Genomic DNA, 19,795 nt, shown 5'->3' on the forward strand with positions numbered 1-19,795 from the left:
AGACACTACTATGCACAGAGGCATGGCACTGCACGGGGGCAGCGGGCTGCCAAAAATAAAAAAATAATTAAAAAAAAAAAAAGGCAGAAACGGAGAAACACTGGAAATAACTACATTGCAAATCAGAAAATCTGTTAGTAACTTTAAAAAACCATGTTATCTGAAGAAATGTACCTGAATAAAGCAGAGGTTGCATCGAGAACGTAATAAAAGCAACTTTGGGAAAACAAGCATGAATGATCTCTAGGGAGAACACACCACAATGAAGATACAGCCCTGCTGAAGCCAGAAAGGAATAACAGTTCAAGTAAAGGTATTTGTCTCTGAAAAGGAATTGTTTTTCTACATACCTGTCCAGTCTCCTACTACTTTAAGGTGGACCCCAAACGTTGCTTTGGTATCTGTAGGGCACTAAAAATATTAAAAATATTAAGGACCACTTCTGAGGAACAGGAAAAAAAAAAATACAAAATGCATTCAAAGTTAAGAGAGAACCTGGTCTAAATAGGTCACTCCTGAGCAGCCACACCAGCAGCTATACCCTTTGAAGAGCAAGTCTAGCATCAGTATAGTTCCAGGAAGTCAAGCATGACTAGTCTCCACTCCTCCAGTCAGTTTTAAACCTTTCTTCTGGACACAGGGTTTGAGATGGGCTCAGCTGAGGATTTGGAACAGCCACTTCACAAAGTATTACTCAGCAATGGCAACAACTGAGGGTACAACAGTACAGAAATACTTCCTGTACAAATTGACACTTGCAATTGAAAATCAGGAACCGCCTCATCACTCCCAAATCAATGTATTTTAAAGATTCCTGGTTCTTGCATGTCAGGGCGTATGTTTTCAAGCTGATCACTCTCACGCAAATGACGCTTTCTTCCAAAAAGAGATCTTTTTGCACTTCACAAGAGCGTAAGAGTTTGCAAATGAAAACCACCAGACTGCACGGCACATCATAAAAATCACTTTGCAGCCATCATTCTCTCACCCTGCACCTATGCCCTCACCTCGGGGCTACTTATTTGTGACTATCAACACAGCAACAGTATCATTTATAGTCTGATCCGCACCATGGTATGCAAAAACCTCCAACCAAGCCATGTCAAAGGTCGAAGGAGCCCCCTCAGTTTTGATCCTTGTTATCTACAGGCAGATTTCAAACACACTCTCTGGGCAGTTTTGCCGTTTCACCAAATGATTTCACACATAAACAGGACGAGCAACCCGGCCTCAAGAAAAGATTCTTTACTTCCCTTCTATTAATCAACGTCATCAGTTTCTTTTTGATAGAAGATATTAATACTGAGTTTGGATAAATCATTAACAGGTTCTAAGAAATGTATCGAAGTTCCATCACGAATTCAACATCCAGTAAATTACATTCCTGTTCTTTTTTTTTTTTTCCCCTACTGCTACAGACAAATATGAATCCTGAGGAGAAGGCTTAAATCCAAGGAACACATGCATATTTTAAATAAAAGAGGCCCAGGTAGTGAATCCCAGCACCAAATAATCATCCACCATGCTTGTGAGAACATATTCTTCAGATAAAAGGTTAGTGTTCTCTATATCTTGGCAAACCTATAAGATAGAATACAATGTCACAGCTAGTCCCTCCATTTTCCTGAAGGGGAAGAGCATTCTTATTAAGAGCATTGATTACTAGACAGACTCATATTTAATTCCTTGTAATCTTTCAAGTTTTCCCACAAAAACTTGGTACAGAAACTTAAGAGTCAAAATTATTTCAGCAAGTCTGAGCCTTCAAAAAAACGGCATTGGGAGAGGGACGTAGGCAAACTTCACACAATGAGGCCAGTATTTGCTGTGGCTAGTTGCAACGTCTTCCAAAAAAAATATCAATAGCAATTCTCCAAATAAAAAAAAGTAAGCAGCGTCTCAGCTAAAAAGCTCCATACTGGCAGCAAAAAGATCTGTTCTCTTGGGGGCTTCTGTAAGAGACTTTAGCAGGATTTATTTTTCAGCCTGGGCTGTTCTAGAGCTCTGTGTTTCACAGGAGGTCGAGTGATTTTTTTAGTCCAACTATATACAATTCCAGTTCAGCACATCTTCTATAAAATTGCCTGTCATTCTTTCCTTCCATTAAAGTTGATGGCAGAATGCCCCTTTTCTCCAGCCAGCAGAGGTTCAAACCTGTTACCTTCCACATTACCCTTGTGACTAACTCCTTTCTGCACTACTTTGAAAAATTATCCAATAAAAAAGAGATTTATTTCTTCTTAGCCTTTAGGAAGCCTATTTTGATACCTATAACTGTGTATGTGAGTTTCTCAGAGAGTTCTGGAAAAATCTTATTGTGATTCTAAATCTTACCAGAAGAAACACATCCACCATCTGGGCTACGTGGAGTTTAAGTCAGAGAAAGACTCTAGATGGTTCAGCAAAGGGCCACCAAGATGACAAAAGGGATGGAGAAAGAGGTCAAAAAGGAGACGTGCTTGCATAACCCAAATCTATAAAATAACTACAGAGAAGATGAAGGTGCTCTCTTCACCACCATGCACGACAGGACAAGAGACCAGGGGCACAAGTTGCTTCAGTGAAAATTTCATAAGAAAAACACTCTTCACCATGGAACAGGTAGCCAGGGAAATGGTGCGATTTGCCTTGCTACTTCAGCTTCACAGGTCTGTGGATAACGTAATCTACAGCACTTGCACAAGAAGGTTGAACCAGATGACCTTTAGTAAAGTCTTCAGCACGGTCTCCCACAGCATTCTGCTACATGAGCTGGTGGCTCATGGCTTAGACAGGTGTAGTCTTCGCTGGGTCAAAAACCGATGGATGGCCAAGCCTAGAGCGTGGTGGTGAATGGAGCCAAATCCAGTCGGCGGCCAGTCACAAGTGGTGTCTCCCAGGGCTCAGTTCTGGGGCCAGTCCTGTTTAATATCTTTATCAATGATGTGGATGAGGGAATTGAGTGCATCCTCATTCAGCTGGCAGATGACCCCAAAATGAGTAGGCGTGTTGATCTGCTGGAGGATAGGGAGGCTCTGCAAAGTGATCTGGACAGGCTGGACTGATAGGCTGAGGCCAACTGTAGGAGGTTCAACAAGACCAGGTGCTGAGTCCTGCACGTTGAGCAACATAGGTGAGACTAGAAAGCACCTCTAGGGACTTCAATCCTGCTGCTCAAGCAGGGTCTGCAGGAGCAGGTGGGCCAGGACAGTGTCCAGCTGCACTTTGAGTATCTCCAAGGATGGAGACTCCATAGCCTCTGTGGGCAACCTGTGCCACCCTCACAGAAAAAGAGGGGGGTTTGCTTATATTTAGATGGAATCTCCTGTATTTGGTTTGTGTTGTCCTGTCACCAAGCGCCACTGAAAAGAGTCTGGATCTGTTTTCTCCACTCTTCCAGTTCTCTCAGCCTTTCCTCAGGGAAGAGATGCTCCAGTTCCTTAACTAACTTGATGGCACTTTGTGCACCATTATGTCCATGTCTCTCTTGTACTGGGGAGCCCAGAACCCGACACATAGCTCCAGATATATCTTATCAGTGCCGAGCAGAGCAATGAAGGTAATGAGAAGGGACATTTGACGTTATTAAATGAAAGGTCAAAAGTGTCAAGTTTTTCAGTAGGTCCTTCCACATTTTGAAGAGCTAAATAAGCCCCATTAGTTGCACTCATTGAACTAAAATGCCATGGTACACAAATTAATTGTGGCAGATAGTACAATTACGTGAAGCTATGTGAACCTTTTTCCAACCTCAAGCTATCTATACCTTTAAAAAGTGAAAGATTTTACAGGTAGGAATGTCTACACTAATCACATTAACTGCCAGCATTTGGCCATCCTCCAAAAACAACTGGAAAACAAGGATTTTTTTTCAATTTAATAGAGCTGTGCAAATTTACACCTCTGGAGAAACCAAACTATTTGAGCACTGAAAAGTCGGTAGATTTCTTTGGAGCTATTAATCACATGTGAGCAACTTTACAATGCCTATTTTTATTTTATTTTTATATTTTCATATTATATGGAGATAAAACACAGATTATTCTATAGATAGAACACAGATTATTCTATACCTTGAAAAAAAAGCTCACTCCATATACTGTTTTTACCTTTTTTTCAAGCTAACTTGAAATACAAATGCAAATTATCTCATAGGGAATTTGCAACAATCCCTGGAGAACTTTATGCTTACAAACCACCAAATTAATTACACTCACCAGTAGCTGTAGCTCTACTATTTATCTCTATGCTGACATAAAACATAGATGAAGATTTTTAATAATCTTAATAATTTAATTATCTACTATTTAACGCATTACCAGAGTAATACATACTTGAAATGCACTTTATCAGTTTTACATTGTGAACACAATTCTCAGCTGTCCTCTACACCTCACTTTTATATGAACACAAAGTGAGTGAACTAATTACTGTCAGGTCATAGTGGTAGTACTTTATACTGACTTTGTATTGGTAGAAAAAATCTACCGGAGGCGATGAGCAGTGGAGAAATAGGTGCATATGGGGGCACAAAGTACAGCAAATCAAAACTATGTTATCAGCATCTCGGCTTCCAGCTTAGAATACCCCAGGTATTTAATACCACTGATATTTACTCCCAGTCAAGAATCCTGCCCGGAACAAGAAACAGGACAAACATTACTGAAATAATTTGAATAGTAGTAAATACTATTGAAATACTGTAAAGCACTCTTTTTAGACCTTGGGGTAAAGGGAGTTGGGGTGAGTGAACAGCAAACCAGCAAGAAAATACAAAGTAAATTCTAGAAAGTTTTCACTTCTGTACGCTGCTACAACAACACCTGTGAAGACTCTTTAGAGAGATGTTAGGTTTTGACTACAGCGCTGTCATGGAAGCGCTGATGCATACACCAGGATAACACTGCAGAATATCTGCTACCAGAAAAAAGGAGACGAGAGGGATGCCCAAGTTATGTTCCCCCATGTGGCTCTGCAAATAAAGCTCCTTACAAGGAGATACTGCTCTCAAGCTGATGCACCACAGCAAACACCAGCTTCCTGCATCTGGCGCGGCAGCAGGTGGTCTGACTTGTGCCCAAAGCCACAAAAGAGATTTGTGCCACAGCTGGAAGAACAAAGTGAAACTTCGCCTTTATCTGATTTTGTGAACTAAATAAGCTCATTGAGGAGTTTGTTTAAATAAAGGGAAACTCCTTCAAAGGCGGCTTTCACTTCTGGGGAAAAGCCACCATATGTTCCTAACATGGGTTTTCAGATATCCTGGCAGGGACTGCAAACAACGCTGAGCCCCCGAGCCACTTCCACGCCTCTGCCTGCCAGGGGGAACCAGCTGCCCCATGAACCCTGTTTCATCAAGCCAGCCTTGCTCCAGACCCAGGCAAACCCTTACACAGGAGAATAAAAACACATTAAATACTTAGCATGGTTGTGAAAGACGTAGAATTGGGGGGGGGGAAATCAAAACTAAAACAATTTATGTTCCCTCCCACAGAGGTGAAAAATGAGGAAAAGGAGGAGGAAAAGGAGGAGGAAAAGGAGGAGGAAAAGGAGGAGGAAAAGGAGGAGGAAAAGGAGGAGGAAAAGGAGGAGGAAAAGGAGGAGGAAAAGGAGGAGGAAAAGGAGGAAAAATGGCAAGATGTCAATCTCAGAAGCTCAGTAAGCTGTAGCTTGTCTGGTTTCATACAGAACTGATATAAACATTCCTAAAATGATTCATACTGACATTAGAAAAAGGAGTGATGACAAACAAAGGCATGCTATATAAAGGTAGCCAAAAAATAGTAGCTAGACTTCAGTCTGACTCAGAGGAGGTGAACTTTGTTACACTGGGCTAACCGCTGTTCTAACTAATGAATCCCGTAAGACGCAAATTTCAGAGGAAAAAAGTTAATCTGGGGAATTACTCTTTTAATAAGCACAACTCTGTCTCAAAGGCTAGGAGATTCTCTAAAACGACTCTGTTTATTTTCCTGCTTCATGTTACTTTACAGATCGGATTTTCTCTAAAAGCTTTCCCTGTTAGAGACTTGGCTTTACAGCTATCCTAATTTAACTGGCAGACATCAACAGACATTATCACATCTCTGAACATGGGGAAATCCTAGCCATGGAACATGTTTTAAGTATCAAGGGTGTCTGGATGATCAAGGCAAGACCACCATGCCATGAATACTCATTGCTTCAGCCAGAGCCCTCCCATTGAAGAGCTGACTCCTTGCAAGCAGCCCAGCTGCAGAAACACATCCCAAACACTTTCCCCTTCCTCTTTCCATTCCCTTACAGTCCTTGTTGTACAGCCTCGAACACCTGGAGTCTAGAGAGTGGAAAAAATCACACCATAATGTTGCCATCAATAACATTGTGGGATGCTCAGGATGCATCACAGGTCAGCTGTAGTGCCAAAAAGGATCATTCTGGTCATCTAGGGTCTAACTTCTGTAACACAAACCACAAACCCACACCCACTAATCCCCTGTGAGGCTGGAATTCAGCATTTGCTACTTCACTCCTTGCAGTCGTGGTTGTTAAATTACTCTCAGTGTTCAAAACAACCTCTTTTTCTTTTTTTTTTCAGGTCTCATTTTCCAAGTTCCTTGATTTCACTCTTGCACCACAAGAAAACACGAATTTGTAATAGATGTCTTAAGAATACAAATAGATCAATAGTTGTAAACATAAAACACGTATAATGTTGAATAGAATATATACATTGTTGAATAAATAATATGAAAGTTATTTGTCTTCTAGTAAGTCTGTAACAGCCCATCTGCTACCCTGTTGCTGCTATGGATGCGCTATGAAGACACGCTTCTACAGACCAGTAGGTATTTCTTTGCCTCTGCAGCTCAACCAAGGCAAAAAACTGACTACCTTTTCACCCCAGCAGACGCGTTACACTTCATAGAATGCACAGGTTGGAAGGATCCAACCTGTTGGGTTGGATCCCATAAGGATCTTCAAGGCCAACTCCCTGTAACATAATAAAAATGCTTCAGTCCCAGCAATATTCAGTCCACATAATTGATGCAATTCAAGTTGCTAGCTAGTAGGAAAACAACAAACCACAATGTTACAGGATGCTCAGGATGCAAGCCTGTGTCCCTGAAGGAATTACATGCAAAAGAGCAATGTTTCTGCCAAAGGCTGCCTCTCCAAGTCCTCCAAGGGTATGTAGACATGTTGCAAAGCAACACCGCGCTGAGCTGACAAATGCATGAAGAAGGACTCTGAATGGCACCAAAGGCTCCTTTCTCCATCATAAAATCACAGAATGTTCACGGTTGGAAAGGACCTCGAAAGATCATCTAGTCCACCCCCCTGGCAGAGCAGGATCCCCTAGGGCGGCCACACAGGAACGCGTCCAGGTGGGGTTTGAAAGTCTCCACAGAAGGAGACTCCACACCCTCTCTGGGCACCCTGTGCCAGTGCTCTGTCACCCTCACAGTGAAAAAGTTTTTCCTCATACTGAGGTGGAACTTCCTGTGTTCTAACTTAAATCCATTATTCCTTGTTCTATTGCTGGGCACCACTGAGTAGAGATTGTCTCCTTCCTCTTGACATCCACCCCTCAGATATTTATATACATTAATAATGTCCCCTCTCAGCCGTCTCCTTTCAAGGCTAAACAGCCCCAGTTCTCTCCGTCTCTCTTCACAGGAGAGATGTTCAAGTCCCTTGATCATCGTCGTAGCTCTCCATTGGACTCTCTCCAGTAGGTCCCCGTCTCTCTTGAATTGGGGATCATCCCTGAGCAGAAACTATGGGCCAGCTCCCAACTGGTGCTAACTGGCTCCCGGTGGTGTGAGACACTCATGGAAAGATTGACAGGTTTTCTAGTTGGATCATCAACACCTTGAGGAACTCTGTGTCCTTTCAAACTACCCTAACAACACACACAGTATTTCGCCAGGCAAAAGCACAGATCTCAGTCAGTCAGCTCGTCTGAATTTTAAGACAGCAAGAGGAAGGGTGCTTCATTTCCTCCAATACTTTTTCCACACGTTAACTGTGTTCATGCTGAAAAATTGTGCTTGTTATTTTCATTCTAACATTCTCCTGCACTTCCCAGACCTTCTTCTAATCTGAGCTAGCAGCTAACCTAGGAGCTCCACCTCTGATGGGAGAAAAAAACACTTCTCTGCTGAAGTCAGTAGATGCTTGTTATATACTGTAAATTTACCTTCGTAATATCAGGAAAAAAACAACTGCTCATGAGAGGGATGTGACATCTTGCTTAAAGCATCTGCTGAAGGAGGATTCAGGATTTAGTGAACGTGATTGTAGCTATTTTGGCGTTCTCTTGATCCAAAAGAATCAGATTTATATGTTTAAATAAAAGATACTTCAGGTTTTTAGACAGACCCCCAAACTATTTAGCCCAAAACCAAACCAAAGAAGTCTAAAGAAGTACTAAAGGCATCTGAAATATTAATCTATTTCTATTTTTGGTTTACTTAAATTCTTTGTCAAACAGCTGCTAGTTTTTCAACTTCTATGAAGAGCAGATAAGCTCTAGGGATTTCTTCAGTTTGCCAGAAAGATACGTCACAATATCTGCATTTCCCTAAATCCTCCGTAAATCATCTCATAAAGACAAGTATCATAGAGATTTGCACAAGATATTTAACAAATCTTACTAGAATGTCATCATGTTAGATTTTGTTATTATTGTATTTATCCATGAGTATGATCTTAGCTCTTGATGTCCTCACATACTTTTACTTAGGCAAACTTCCAACAAATTCCCAATTATTTTTTTTTATAGAGCATTTCAGAATTTGGCCCCAAGGCTTTTCCTGTTGTTGATCATTTCTTTCTCAAGTTTACAGTACAGGACATGTGTTTCTCCATTATCTTCAGTTTTGCTACTTGTGTAGTACAAAATTCCTTGCTGAAAAGAAGCTTAGAGCTAAAACTTCACTGCTAGAGTGAATTCAAATGAATTCTGGGTTACCCAGGAATAAAGACAAGCTTCGCTCTAACAAAACAGTTTTTCTCTTACAAAAACAACTGTGTTACTTGTGAGGTTGTTTATACCCATATATTACTTTCTGAGACCTTTCTGACAAGGCATCAAGCCCAAAAATACAAACCATGCAGCACAAAGTCATCATCTCGTAAGCCCACCACGCCTAAATCCGAACAGCAAATGGACTTAAACAGTGGTGGGGAGGTAGTGAGGAAAATGCAATCTACAACAAAACCCAAACCGAAAACCTTATAGGTAAAAATGTGTGAATAAGCAATAGCTCTGAGACGTTTCGCTGCAGTACTATAATTTGTCACGTATATCCAGAAATCTCTTTCAGGTAATTCTTCTACCTGCTCTGAGAGGATTAATCAACCTCAGAGATTCTCTGCCTGGGTTTCAGAAATTATTACTCTGTAAAATTTTAATTTGGATACTAATCAGACAAAGTATTCTTCCTCAATAATATATACTTGGATTTTGTCTGTGGATATGAGTATCTCCCCTCCTCAGAACTCAGCTTTGACTTAGAAAATGCACACATACTGGCCTGCTAACTTGCTACACGCTGCAAATGACACAGCCAGGATTTTACTGTCCTTGTGTACAAGCAAAGGATTCAAGTCCCTCTGGGCTTCTTTTCTTACTCATACAGAACTGGATGTGGAAGGAAAGGAAGAAGGACGAAGCACTACAAATCCTCCCGATGTGATCTACTTCAAAGGAATCATTTGTGCAAAAAGATGGAGAATCAGCAAAAGGGCAGAACTTCTTGGAGCTTTTTATCACCAGACTCTTCCACTCTGGTAATTGGAGTCTACCAGACTTCAATGGCACTTAAAACCAGATTTGTCATGCAGCAGCAAAGCAGAGGAGGTCAGAGGACATTATAACACAGGAGAAAATTTACAGTTTCAAAGAAAGTTACAAACTACCTGTTGCAGGTAGTTGATCTCTGCCTATCTGCTACCAGAACTAGGATCTAGACATTGAATGAAGAGCCAAAACTGGTTGGAGGATCTGAAGAAGCAGCCACTCCTGTCAAAATAAAGCAGGTATTTCCTAAGTCCTGGAGTCTGAATGCTGGGATCATTGCTTTGGGTTCATTTTGGTTTTATTTTTTGCTTTATATATTCCAGTTCCATGTCATCTGCCTCTATCAACTCTATCTCATGAAGCTACTAATCAGTGGATATACAGAGTACATCTTAAACAAAGACAGAGAAAGGTCATCAAGTGTTTGTGCAAGTTACCAACATCTGAGTATGAACAAGAATATCTTGGGTTGTATGTATTTGTCAATTTGAAAGAAAAAGTCATCAAAGGACAAATTCAGTGCTAAAACAGTATTAATCTGAAAAAACAACAAACATGAAGGTCTTGGAACCACAAATACAGTTCTGGACAGCTTTAGAGATATGATTAAAGTATAAGAACATTTATCCGAACTATTTAAGGTTACACTGTTCACAGAGGCAGGTGATACTCTTTCTAGAGGTTTCTCTTCCACAGATGGTCAACTTCTTACAATGCAGATTAATAGCTGCGCATTAAATCTTTTATCTTAGTAATAGCTGAGTTTTCAATTGTTGCCAAAAGGGATTCTGGATGCTGAAAGGAGAACTGCAGGACAGGAGGGAACACAGGACCAATGGTGCCGAGTGAGGAGGAACAATGGAGAAAGGAATGAAATCTCTATGTCAAGTCAATCAATGAAGGTTGACCTAAACAGACTTGGCAATGCTTTTTCTCTGCCTGAAGAGTCTGAGCTTAGTCAGCTAAGACTTATTACTTCACCACTTTCAGCAAGATGATGTCCTGAATCTCAGAGAAATTCAGTATGGATTATGTGCTTGAGTGACTTCAATGAAGAAAGTAATTGTGGTCAAGTCACTGAAATCACTAGACAGGAACAACAGCGTGCACTGTGATTCAGGTCCCAGAAACTCCTAATGACTCCCTTCTCTCCAGCATCCACACCATCCGAGGGGATTCCCAGGGACTAACTCCAGCACCTTCTCCAGTCAATACAATAAGGTGATTCAGAGGATTTCAGTTTGGCTCCCATCCTGAACGTCTCTTGAAAGAGTCTCTTGCCCTTGTATTATGTAAGTATGGAACAGTCAAAAGCGTTCCCCTTTGTCTGTTTTGCCTGTCAAGAGTGACAGGTCTACAAGAGGTGTTCTCTCAGTGTCTGCATATAATGCATAAACCTCTGACGTCTCATGCCGTGGGGGCTAAAGTAATACTTCAGATACCTAGTTATGGTCAAGTGACAAAATACCTGAAAAATAATTTATTACACACACACAATTGTCAGAATTTAAACTTGAAAGATAAAAAAAATACTATTCCAAATAGATCTATGTTGTTGCCATAAAACAAAAATTAATGAAAGCTTTCCATCGGCAGTTCTACCTCAGTAAAGAGGATACTGCAAAGTGACTCATTCAATCACAACACCCTCTATACTATCCTCCATAGTAACCACTGTAAAAGGCTACACTACAGCATATACCATTGGCACCAAGTTTTCTTTTCTCCTCAGAGATGTCACTTCAAGTTTTGAGACGGTATCCACTGAAAGAACAGTTTTTAACTGTTTGCACTGTTCCATGCATGCATGGAAGGATTCTAAACTTTAAGCTATTCAGACAGCAGCTTAAGAGAGCTCTCGATTCACATCACAAAGGCAGAACAGTACAGCCTATCTTTGTGCAACAAGGATTTCTGTTCCAAGGGGGAATGGGCGCACAACAGCAGCTAGTGACAACCATAACTCACGAATTTGAGATAAGAGATCATTTGATCCCACATTTGTGGATGTTTGTTGCAGAGCACAAGTTTCAGCAAACCTCAGATCTGAGCCAGCTCCAAATCTAGACGAATTTCAGCTCTTGGTTTTGCCCTTCTTTTGAGGTCCGTCACAGTTAAAGTTCCACATGAAGTTACATAATTGTTTCCTACCTTTGTCTGCCACGAGCGAATTAACACTACTAAAACAACAAGGTTACCAAGCTTTGAGGTGCTGGGAGTAGACATCAGTCTGTTGGTAGCCAACTTGCCTAACTGCAGCTTGTGAGAGATTGTGGCTTGCACTGACTCTCTAGTAGATTGAGCAGAGACCACAGTAAAGGACCCAACACATCTCCTGAAGCACTTAACATCTGCAAAACACAAGGCTATTTACATAAGGCTTGCTGCAAATCACTGCATGCCAATGCAAGAAATTACAAATACATAGCAGAAAGTGTGACTTCTTTTGTAAGACACTAATATATATTCTCAATGGGATCTATTTCTGAAGTCATTCGTTAGCAAAAAAAAAAAAAAAGGAAACATAAGCCATAAATGGTGAGTACTACAGCTTCATGCTGCTGCAAATAATCAGTAATGTGGTCAAGTGTCTGAAAAGAGAGAGAACTCAATACCAAGTGGAAAATACAAGATGGTTAAGAGTGTTGTTCAGCCTGGAGAAGGCTCTAGGGAGACCCTGAAGTAACTTTCCAGTGTTTAAATGGGGCTTATAATAAAGAAGGCAGGACCTGTTGCATCAGGAAAAGGGGTAATGGTTTTAAAATGAAAGAGGGTAGATTTAAATTCAACATTAAGAAAAAACTTTTTACAATGAAGTTGATGAAACAATAGGAGGGGTTGCCCGGAGAGGTGGTAGAAGCTCCATCCCTGGAGACATTGAAGGTCCTGATCTAGTTAAAGATGTTCCTGCTTACTGCAGGGGGGTTGGACTAGATGACCTTTAAAGGTCCCTTCTAACAAAGTCAAGGAGTCATACTAGTGAATACAAGTCAGTAGCTAATAAAAAACACTGGAAGCATGCTTGAAAAATGGAGTTTAAAAATGCCAGTTTCCACATCAATCACGAGAGAAAACTGGGATCTCCAGCTTCATGCTGCTGCAAATAATCAGTAATGTGGTCAAGTGTCTGAAAAGAGAGAGAACTCAATACCAAGTGGAAAATACAAGATGGTTAAGAGTGTTGTTCAGCCTGGAGAAGGCTCTAGGGAGACCCTGAAGTAACTTTCCAGTGTTTAAATGGGGCTTATAATAAAGAAGGCAGGACCTGTTGCATCAGGAAAAGGGGTAATGGTTTTAAAATGAAAGAGGGTAGATTTAAATTCAACATTAAGAAAAAACTTTTTACAATGAAGTTGATGAAACAATAGGAGGGGTTGCCCGGAGAGGTGGTAGAAGCTCCATCCCTGGAGACATTGAAGGTCCTGATCTAGTTAAAGATGTTCCTGCTTACTGCAGGGGTGTTGGACTAGATGACCTTTAAAGGTCCCTTCTAACAAAGTCAAGGAGTCATACTAGTGAATACAAGTCAGTAGCTAATAAAAAACACTGGAAGCATGCTTGAAAAATGGAGTTTAAAAATGCCAGTTTCCACATCAATCACGAGAGAAAACTGGGATCTCCAAGTGCCTGAACTTCAGAGCGTGTAAGTGACACTGCCAGCAGGTTGTGGCAGGTTTTTCTTTCTCTTTATTCAGCACCTGAATAGCCCAGTTCTTGGACTTGGAACTTGTCCAGTTCTGGGCTCCTTATAGAAGCACGGGAACATACTGGTGAGAGTCCAACCAAGGACCAAGAAGATTATTAAGGGACTGGAGCATCTCTCCTATGAGGAAGGACTGAGAGAGCTGGGACTGTTCAGCCTGGAGAAAAGAAAGTTCAAGGGCATCTTATCAATGTATATAATAAGTTCCTGAAGTTAGGGTCAAAGAAAACGGAGCTAGTCTCTCTTCAGTGGTGCCTAGTAGCAGGACATGAGACAAGGGGCACAAATTGAAACACAGAAGGATCCCTTTAATCCTTAGTAAACAATTTTTTACTGTGAGGGTGACAGAGCACCAGCAGAGGTTACCCAGAGACATCGTGGAGCCTCCATCCTTTGAGATATTCAAAAGCCATCTGGACATGGTCCTGGACAACTAAGTCTCGGTGACCCTGCCTGGGCAGGCAGGTTGGACAGGATGGTCTCCAGAGGTCTCTCTCAATCTCAACCATTCTGCGACGCTGTGACATGAGGCCTTCCATGGCAGGGCCAGGTCACAGGTTAGCAAAGAAGCCAGACTGGCAGCTTTGAGTTCAAAGCAACAGATTTTTGCTTGTCCAAGTTCCCACATACATTTCGCACCGACGACTTCTGTTCATTTCTCCCATCAGCAGAGGAAAGAAAACTTTCAGTTGACATAACGGAAAAGAAAATAAACACCACGGCACACATTTCTGCACAATGCTTACCTCTTCATGTTCACTTGGTTACAATTCAGAGCTTCCTCTGGCTCCAAGTGAAACATGTGAGAGCTTTGCCAGTGCAATGGGAGTGGGTTCAGGCCCTTTACACAGCCTCACAGTGTTTTCCTCCACCCCAGCATTATGTAAGAAACTGAGCTAAACTGTAAATATTACACAACCTCCAAAGATGAAGGGACTAGTAAAATATCTGCATGACTCCTTCACACTGACTCACCTCTTCCTTTCCACTTTTGTTTAATAGTTCTCATTTAGAATATAAAGGTATGCCTGAACTGGTCACTTCTTGCCTTTTAAGCACATTCCAGGCACAAAAAGATTTTTCATCAGCTTAGACAGGACATCACACAGAGCCTGGGGACAGGCTTTTTAGCAGGACCTTTTGTGACAGGACATGGGGTAATGATGTTAAACCAAAAAAAACAGCAAATGTAGTCTTGATATACAGAAGAAATTTTTTACAGTGAGGGTGGTGAAATGCTGACACAGGTTGCCCAGAGAGCTGGCAGATATCTCATGCCTGGAAACATTCAAGGTTAAGCTTGATGGGGCTCTGAACAATCTGATCTAGATGAATATCACAGAACGTCCAGGGTTGTAAGGGACCGCTGAAGGTCATCTAGTCCAACCCCCCTGGGCCAAAGCAAGATCACCTAGAGCAGATCACACAGGAACACATCCAGTTGGGTTTTGAATGTCTCCAGAGATGGAGACTACAACCTCTCTGGGCAGCCTGTGCCAGTGCTCCATCACCCCCACAGTCAGGAAGTATTTCCTTATGCTTAGGCTGAACCTCCTGTTTTCCAGTTTCTGACCATTACCCTTTGTCCTGTCACTGGACACTACTGAAAAACAAGTCTGGGCCCATCTTCCTCTCAGCTGCCCTTCAGATATTTATAACCACTGATGAGATCCCCTCTCAGCCTCCTTTTCTCCAGGCTAAACAGACCCAGCCCTCTTAGCCTTCCCTCATATGGTAGATGCTCCAGTCCCCCCATCATCTTAGTGGCCCTGTGCTGGACTACCTCCAGTAGTTCCTTGTCCTTCTTGAACTGAGGAGCCCAAAACTGGACACAGGACTCCAGATGAGGCCTCACTAGTGCAGAGTAGAGAGACAGGACAACCTTCCTCAACCTCCTGGCCACACTCTTCTTAATGAATTGCAGGATGCCACTGGTCTTCTTGGCTGCAAGAACACACTTGGCTCATGGCCAGCCTGCAGTCCAACAGGACTCCCAGGTCCTTCTCCCCAGAGCTGCTTTCCAACAGCTCAGCCCCCAACCTGTACTGATACATGGGGTTGTTCTTCCCCAGATGCAGCACTTTATACTTGCCCTTGTTGAATTTCATAAGGTTTCTCGCCAAGGAACTCTCTAGCCTGTCCAGGTCATGCTGGATGGCTGCACAACCTTCTGGCACATCGGTCACTCCTCCCCCATCTTTCTACAATTCTGTATCTTGCAAAAGTTAAAATATGTATGTCATCTTGAAGGATATGCTGTTACGCTGAAGGATATCACCATACTTTAAAGTGGAAAGCACTGAACATGAATAGAAACTGCCTGGTCTAGTATTACATACTTAAAATATAATGCATTGTCTGCGACTGGAAATTGCTAGTTCTAATGTTACATATTTAATACATGACTGGGAAAATCACCCCAAATTGTAATTCATCAACTAGACCTTTGTATTGGAAATATATTGGACATTATCTGAATATAAATGAGTTATAGACACTAAGAAAACTCAGACTCACAGGAGATCTATTTTCCACAGCTCTTAGATTTAGAAGATTTCATGCAAAAATAATTTTTCATAACATGCATTATTACTGTGTGCCATTTTAAATAGTGTATGAAATCCACAATTAATGCAAAGAATCTGACTTCAATAAAGCATCTTGTTCAGCCTCATCCTATGACCTAACCCAGTAGGTCCACATTAGCAGTCTCTTTTTGAAAAAAACTCTCATCGTAACAAATAAGAAGTTTTGCCAGAGACAACTACTGAACTAGGTCTAATATTCTTTGATGACATTATTTCTGGAAAATAGAATATTGTTTTAGCAGTGTCCTAATAAAAGAAACATAAATCTTTCTAACAGCCCCATGGTTTCCAGACTGTGTAATCACTCCTAATGATCAAAGTGTTTCCATTATTTTAATTTCCACTGAGATGGACAGTCAGAAAGTAAGAACAGGATGTTTTGAGATTAATGTTTAAGGTATGTCCAGTGGTACAGAACAAGTCATGGTACTGTTGGGTTGACGGTTGGACTTCACCCTAGAGGTTTTTTCCAACTTTAATTATTCTATTATTCTGTAATTTTATCAAATATAGCTATGCTAGAGTCAAATGAGTGTAAAGAGCAATCAGAAACTTATACTAAGTTCTTTATCTTACAATCACTAAACTAATAAAAAATATAAATAAATGACTGAAACATTCCATACAAAAAAAAAAAAGAGGAAGAAAAGCAGCTATCATTCCATCATACTCAACACGCATCATTTTTCAGAATTGTGTATCTAGTTATCTTCATGCACTATACAGAGGAAAGCCTTAAAATTGCCTACTGGCGTTAACAAGAGATAAGTAACACACACATCTGCTTTCTACTGGTGAAGTGAATAGACACGAAAATTTTGCAGAAATCAGGCTATGCAAGTTCTGATACTGCTTTATCAACCTACATAGACGCAGATTCCCTTCAAGGAGATTCACTCCCAGATTTACTGCCCAAAATTTATTTTAGGTGGAATATAGGGTGAGAGTTCCCCCATGAGAGTATTTGCCTCCTGGCTCAACATATAGATAAATAAATTTAAAAAAAAAAAAAAAATCAAAACACATTCCACAAAACCAAAGAGCTGGAAGTGGACAGGACCCGGCTCTCCCCTCTGAATTTCAGTGTAAGACATCTCAGCTATTCCATAGCAAAAGATGCAATTCTGTGAAGATAAAGCATCACTTAGCAGTCCAAAGGCAAGAACCAAATGTGAATATTTATCTCCACAATCTTCTTGAAGAATATCTGCTTCAGGCAATCCTAAAGTTTTTATTTTTTTATTTTATTGGAACAAAAAGGCTGCCACTAATACTCGATCTTAGACTCTGCTTTTTGTAACACCATAGTCAGTGCAGCACCGTAACTTTTTTGGTAGCATCTCCCAAGACTCTCTACTCCTGGAGAACTAAAGGTCCACTTCTATACAATTTCACTTTATTCCAGGCTGTCTCCAGGGGGTACTTTCTCCATTCTAGATCAACTAAGTAATAATTCCAATATTCTATAACTTCACTGGTAAATCATTAAGTCATTGATATATCTCTTAATATAAAAATGAAACAGAAGACTATTTCAGAAACTTCTTTTTAAAACTTGATGTTTTTCTAACTTCGGAAAAGGCAATTACAGGAATATCTTTTCATTGCAAAGGGAAGATGACAGATAGTTCTTTACAATTTGTGCTCATTCTGTGTGAAGGTCTACAAAAATCATTAAAATCTCTTTAATGAAACAACGATCAAAATCACATGGATTTATTTATTTAGAATTGGTTTTCACTTGTGGAAGATTTTGAAAAAATTCCTATTATCATTTTCTCAACAGTGGAGAAAATTAAATATGTATTGAGTACCGTCATACATAATAATTGCTGCATTTCACATTCATTGGTACCCTCATAAATGAAACATGAGCTCTTCTGAAGGGAATTTTCACCTTGAAGACCATTTGCTTTTTGCTTACTAAATATAAATACAAGGGAAAGTCAGAGAAAAATTGTATTTCTTACCATTGTAAGCGTGAATGGATGGCTTTCCAGTGCAGACACTCTTGGACAGTGCAGAATAACATACTGAAACAAAAATCAGCCAGAGAAAATAAAATGATAGAAAATACATGTTCCAAACATTCAGTGATGGGTAAGTACATACACAGTGAAAGTAATCCCGGTAGATAACACTACATGAATAGGAGGTTTTTGGGAGGGAATATTAACTCACCTGACCAGGCCTTGCTTTGAAGTCATCTTTCACCATCCTCACTTCAAGGACATTCGAGGGATGACTTATCACAGAAGTTATTGTGACTGGTTTATTGCTGCGGATGTAGCGGTACAGCCTTTCCACACAGTACAAGCACAGAGGTCCAGAAATCCAAAACCAGGTCTGTGGGAAAACAAAAATACATCACCTCAAGAACTTTTCATTTTATGTTTCCCAGTTTCAATACTACACAAGTGCTTGCAGGACCTCATTTCATAGAATCATATCAGCTGGAAGAGACCTAGAAGATCATCGAGCCCAGCCTCTGTCCCAGCCCTATCAACCCACTGAACTATGTGCCCCAGCGCAACATCCACCCGTCTCTTAAACACCTCCAGGGATGGCGACTCAACCACCTCCCTGGGCAGCCTGTTCCAATGCCTGACAACCCTTTCAGTACAGAAATTCTTCCTAATGTCTAACCTGAACCTCCCCTGGCACAATTTAGATCCATTTCCCCTTGTCCTATCACTTTCCATCAGGGAGAACAGACCAACCCCCACCTCTCTACAACCTCCCTTCAGGCAGTTGTAGAGAGCGATGAGGTCTCCCCTCAGTCTCCTCTTCTCTAGGCTGAACAGCCCCAGATCCCTCAGCCTTTCCTCATATGACTTGTGTTCTAAGCCTTTTACCAGCTTGGCAGCCACCCCTGTACCTTCTCCAGCACCTCAGTGTCCCTCTTGTAGTGCGGGGCCCAAAACTGGACACGGCACTCGAGGTGGGACCTCACCAAAGCCGAGTGCAGGGGCATGATCACCTCCCGCTCCTGCTGACAACTCCATTTCCCACCTACTGTGGAGCAGTGTTCTGGTCACAAGTAACCCCCACATCTTCCCTACATGCAGAAATCCAAGCGTGTAATGGAGGCTTCACCAGTCTAACCTGCAGCATCATCCACAGCCACAAATAATTTCAATCATAAAACTCATCAGGAACAAAATGCTAATGACTTAATTTACAACCATGTTACTCTGCTTTTGTGTAGTCAGACTGCAACTGGTTTCAGCAGTGAATGACACAGTACATCCACTGTTTCAAAACCTAAAAGGACCAGAGTACTCTAAAATTAGTTAACCTTTATAGAAAAACACTGTCTAACTTGCAGTATTGACTAGTACCCTTCTTTTTATCATCTCGGGTACAAGCAGAAAACTTAAGAAAGAAGCATTCTTGTGCTATAGAACTTACGCTTACATCGAACTAGCATAAAATCATAGACAAGGGAGAGAAATGGGCACTTCTGAATCATGATTTCTTTGCTGCTGTGGAAGATGAGTATGCCAAACAAATAATACTTTGAAAATTCCCATTTCTCTGCAGTGATCGTACGGGGAACCCTGGGTGACTACCTCAGATAGAGACATTTGCAGCTGCTTAGCTAAATCCCATCCTAAGAGTCAATTACTAGCGGCTTACAGCAGAGCCAACTACTAATTCCACATCTGCTCAGCCATTTAGGCCATAGCACTGAAATGCCCTCAACCCTCATCCATCTTCCCTTCCCTATTTCTGAAG

General features: G+C 41.1%; 1 protein-coding gene across 2 annotated transcripts in view; it reads right to left on the minus strand.

Annotated features, from left to right (window-relative positions):
* NOX4 (NADPH oxidase 4) overlaps window positions 1-19,795 on the minus strand; it is a 111,837-nt gene that overhangs the window by 64,371 nt on the left and 27,671 nt on the right. For both annotated transcript variants that reach the window (XM_009864391.1, XM_009864390.1), the window contains exons 9-11: window positions 18,239-18,403; window positions 18,028-18,090; window positions 351-411 (exon numbers count right to left, since the gene is read on the minus strand). In XM_009864391.1, the coding sequence (XP_009862693.1) occupies window positions 351-411; window positions 18,028-18,090; window positions 18,239-18,403 (289 nt within the window). The remainder of the gene's footprint in view (window positions 1-350; window positions 412-18,027; window positions 18,091-18,238; window positions 18,404-19,795) is intronic.

Source organism: Apaloderma vittatum, unplaced genomic scaffold (assembly GCF_000703405.1).
Source record: "Apaloderma vittatum isolate BGI_N311 unplaced genomic scaffold, ASM70340v1 scaffold802, whole genome shotgun sequence".
In the NCBI taxonomy this organism is placed as follows: Eukaryota; Metazoa; Chordata; class Aves; order Trogoniformes; family Trogonidae; genus Apaloderma; species Apaloderma vittatum.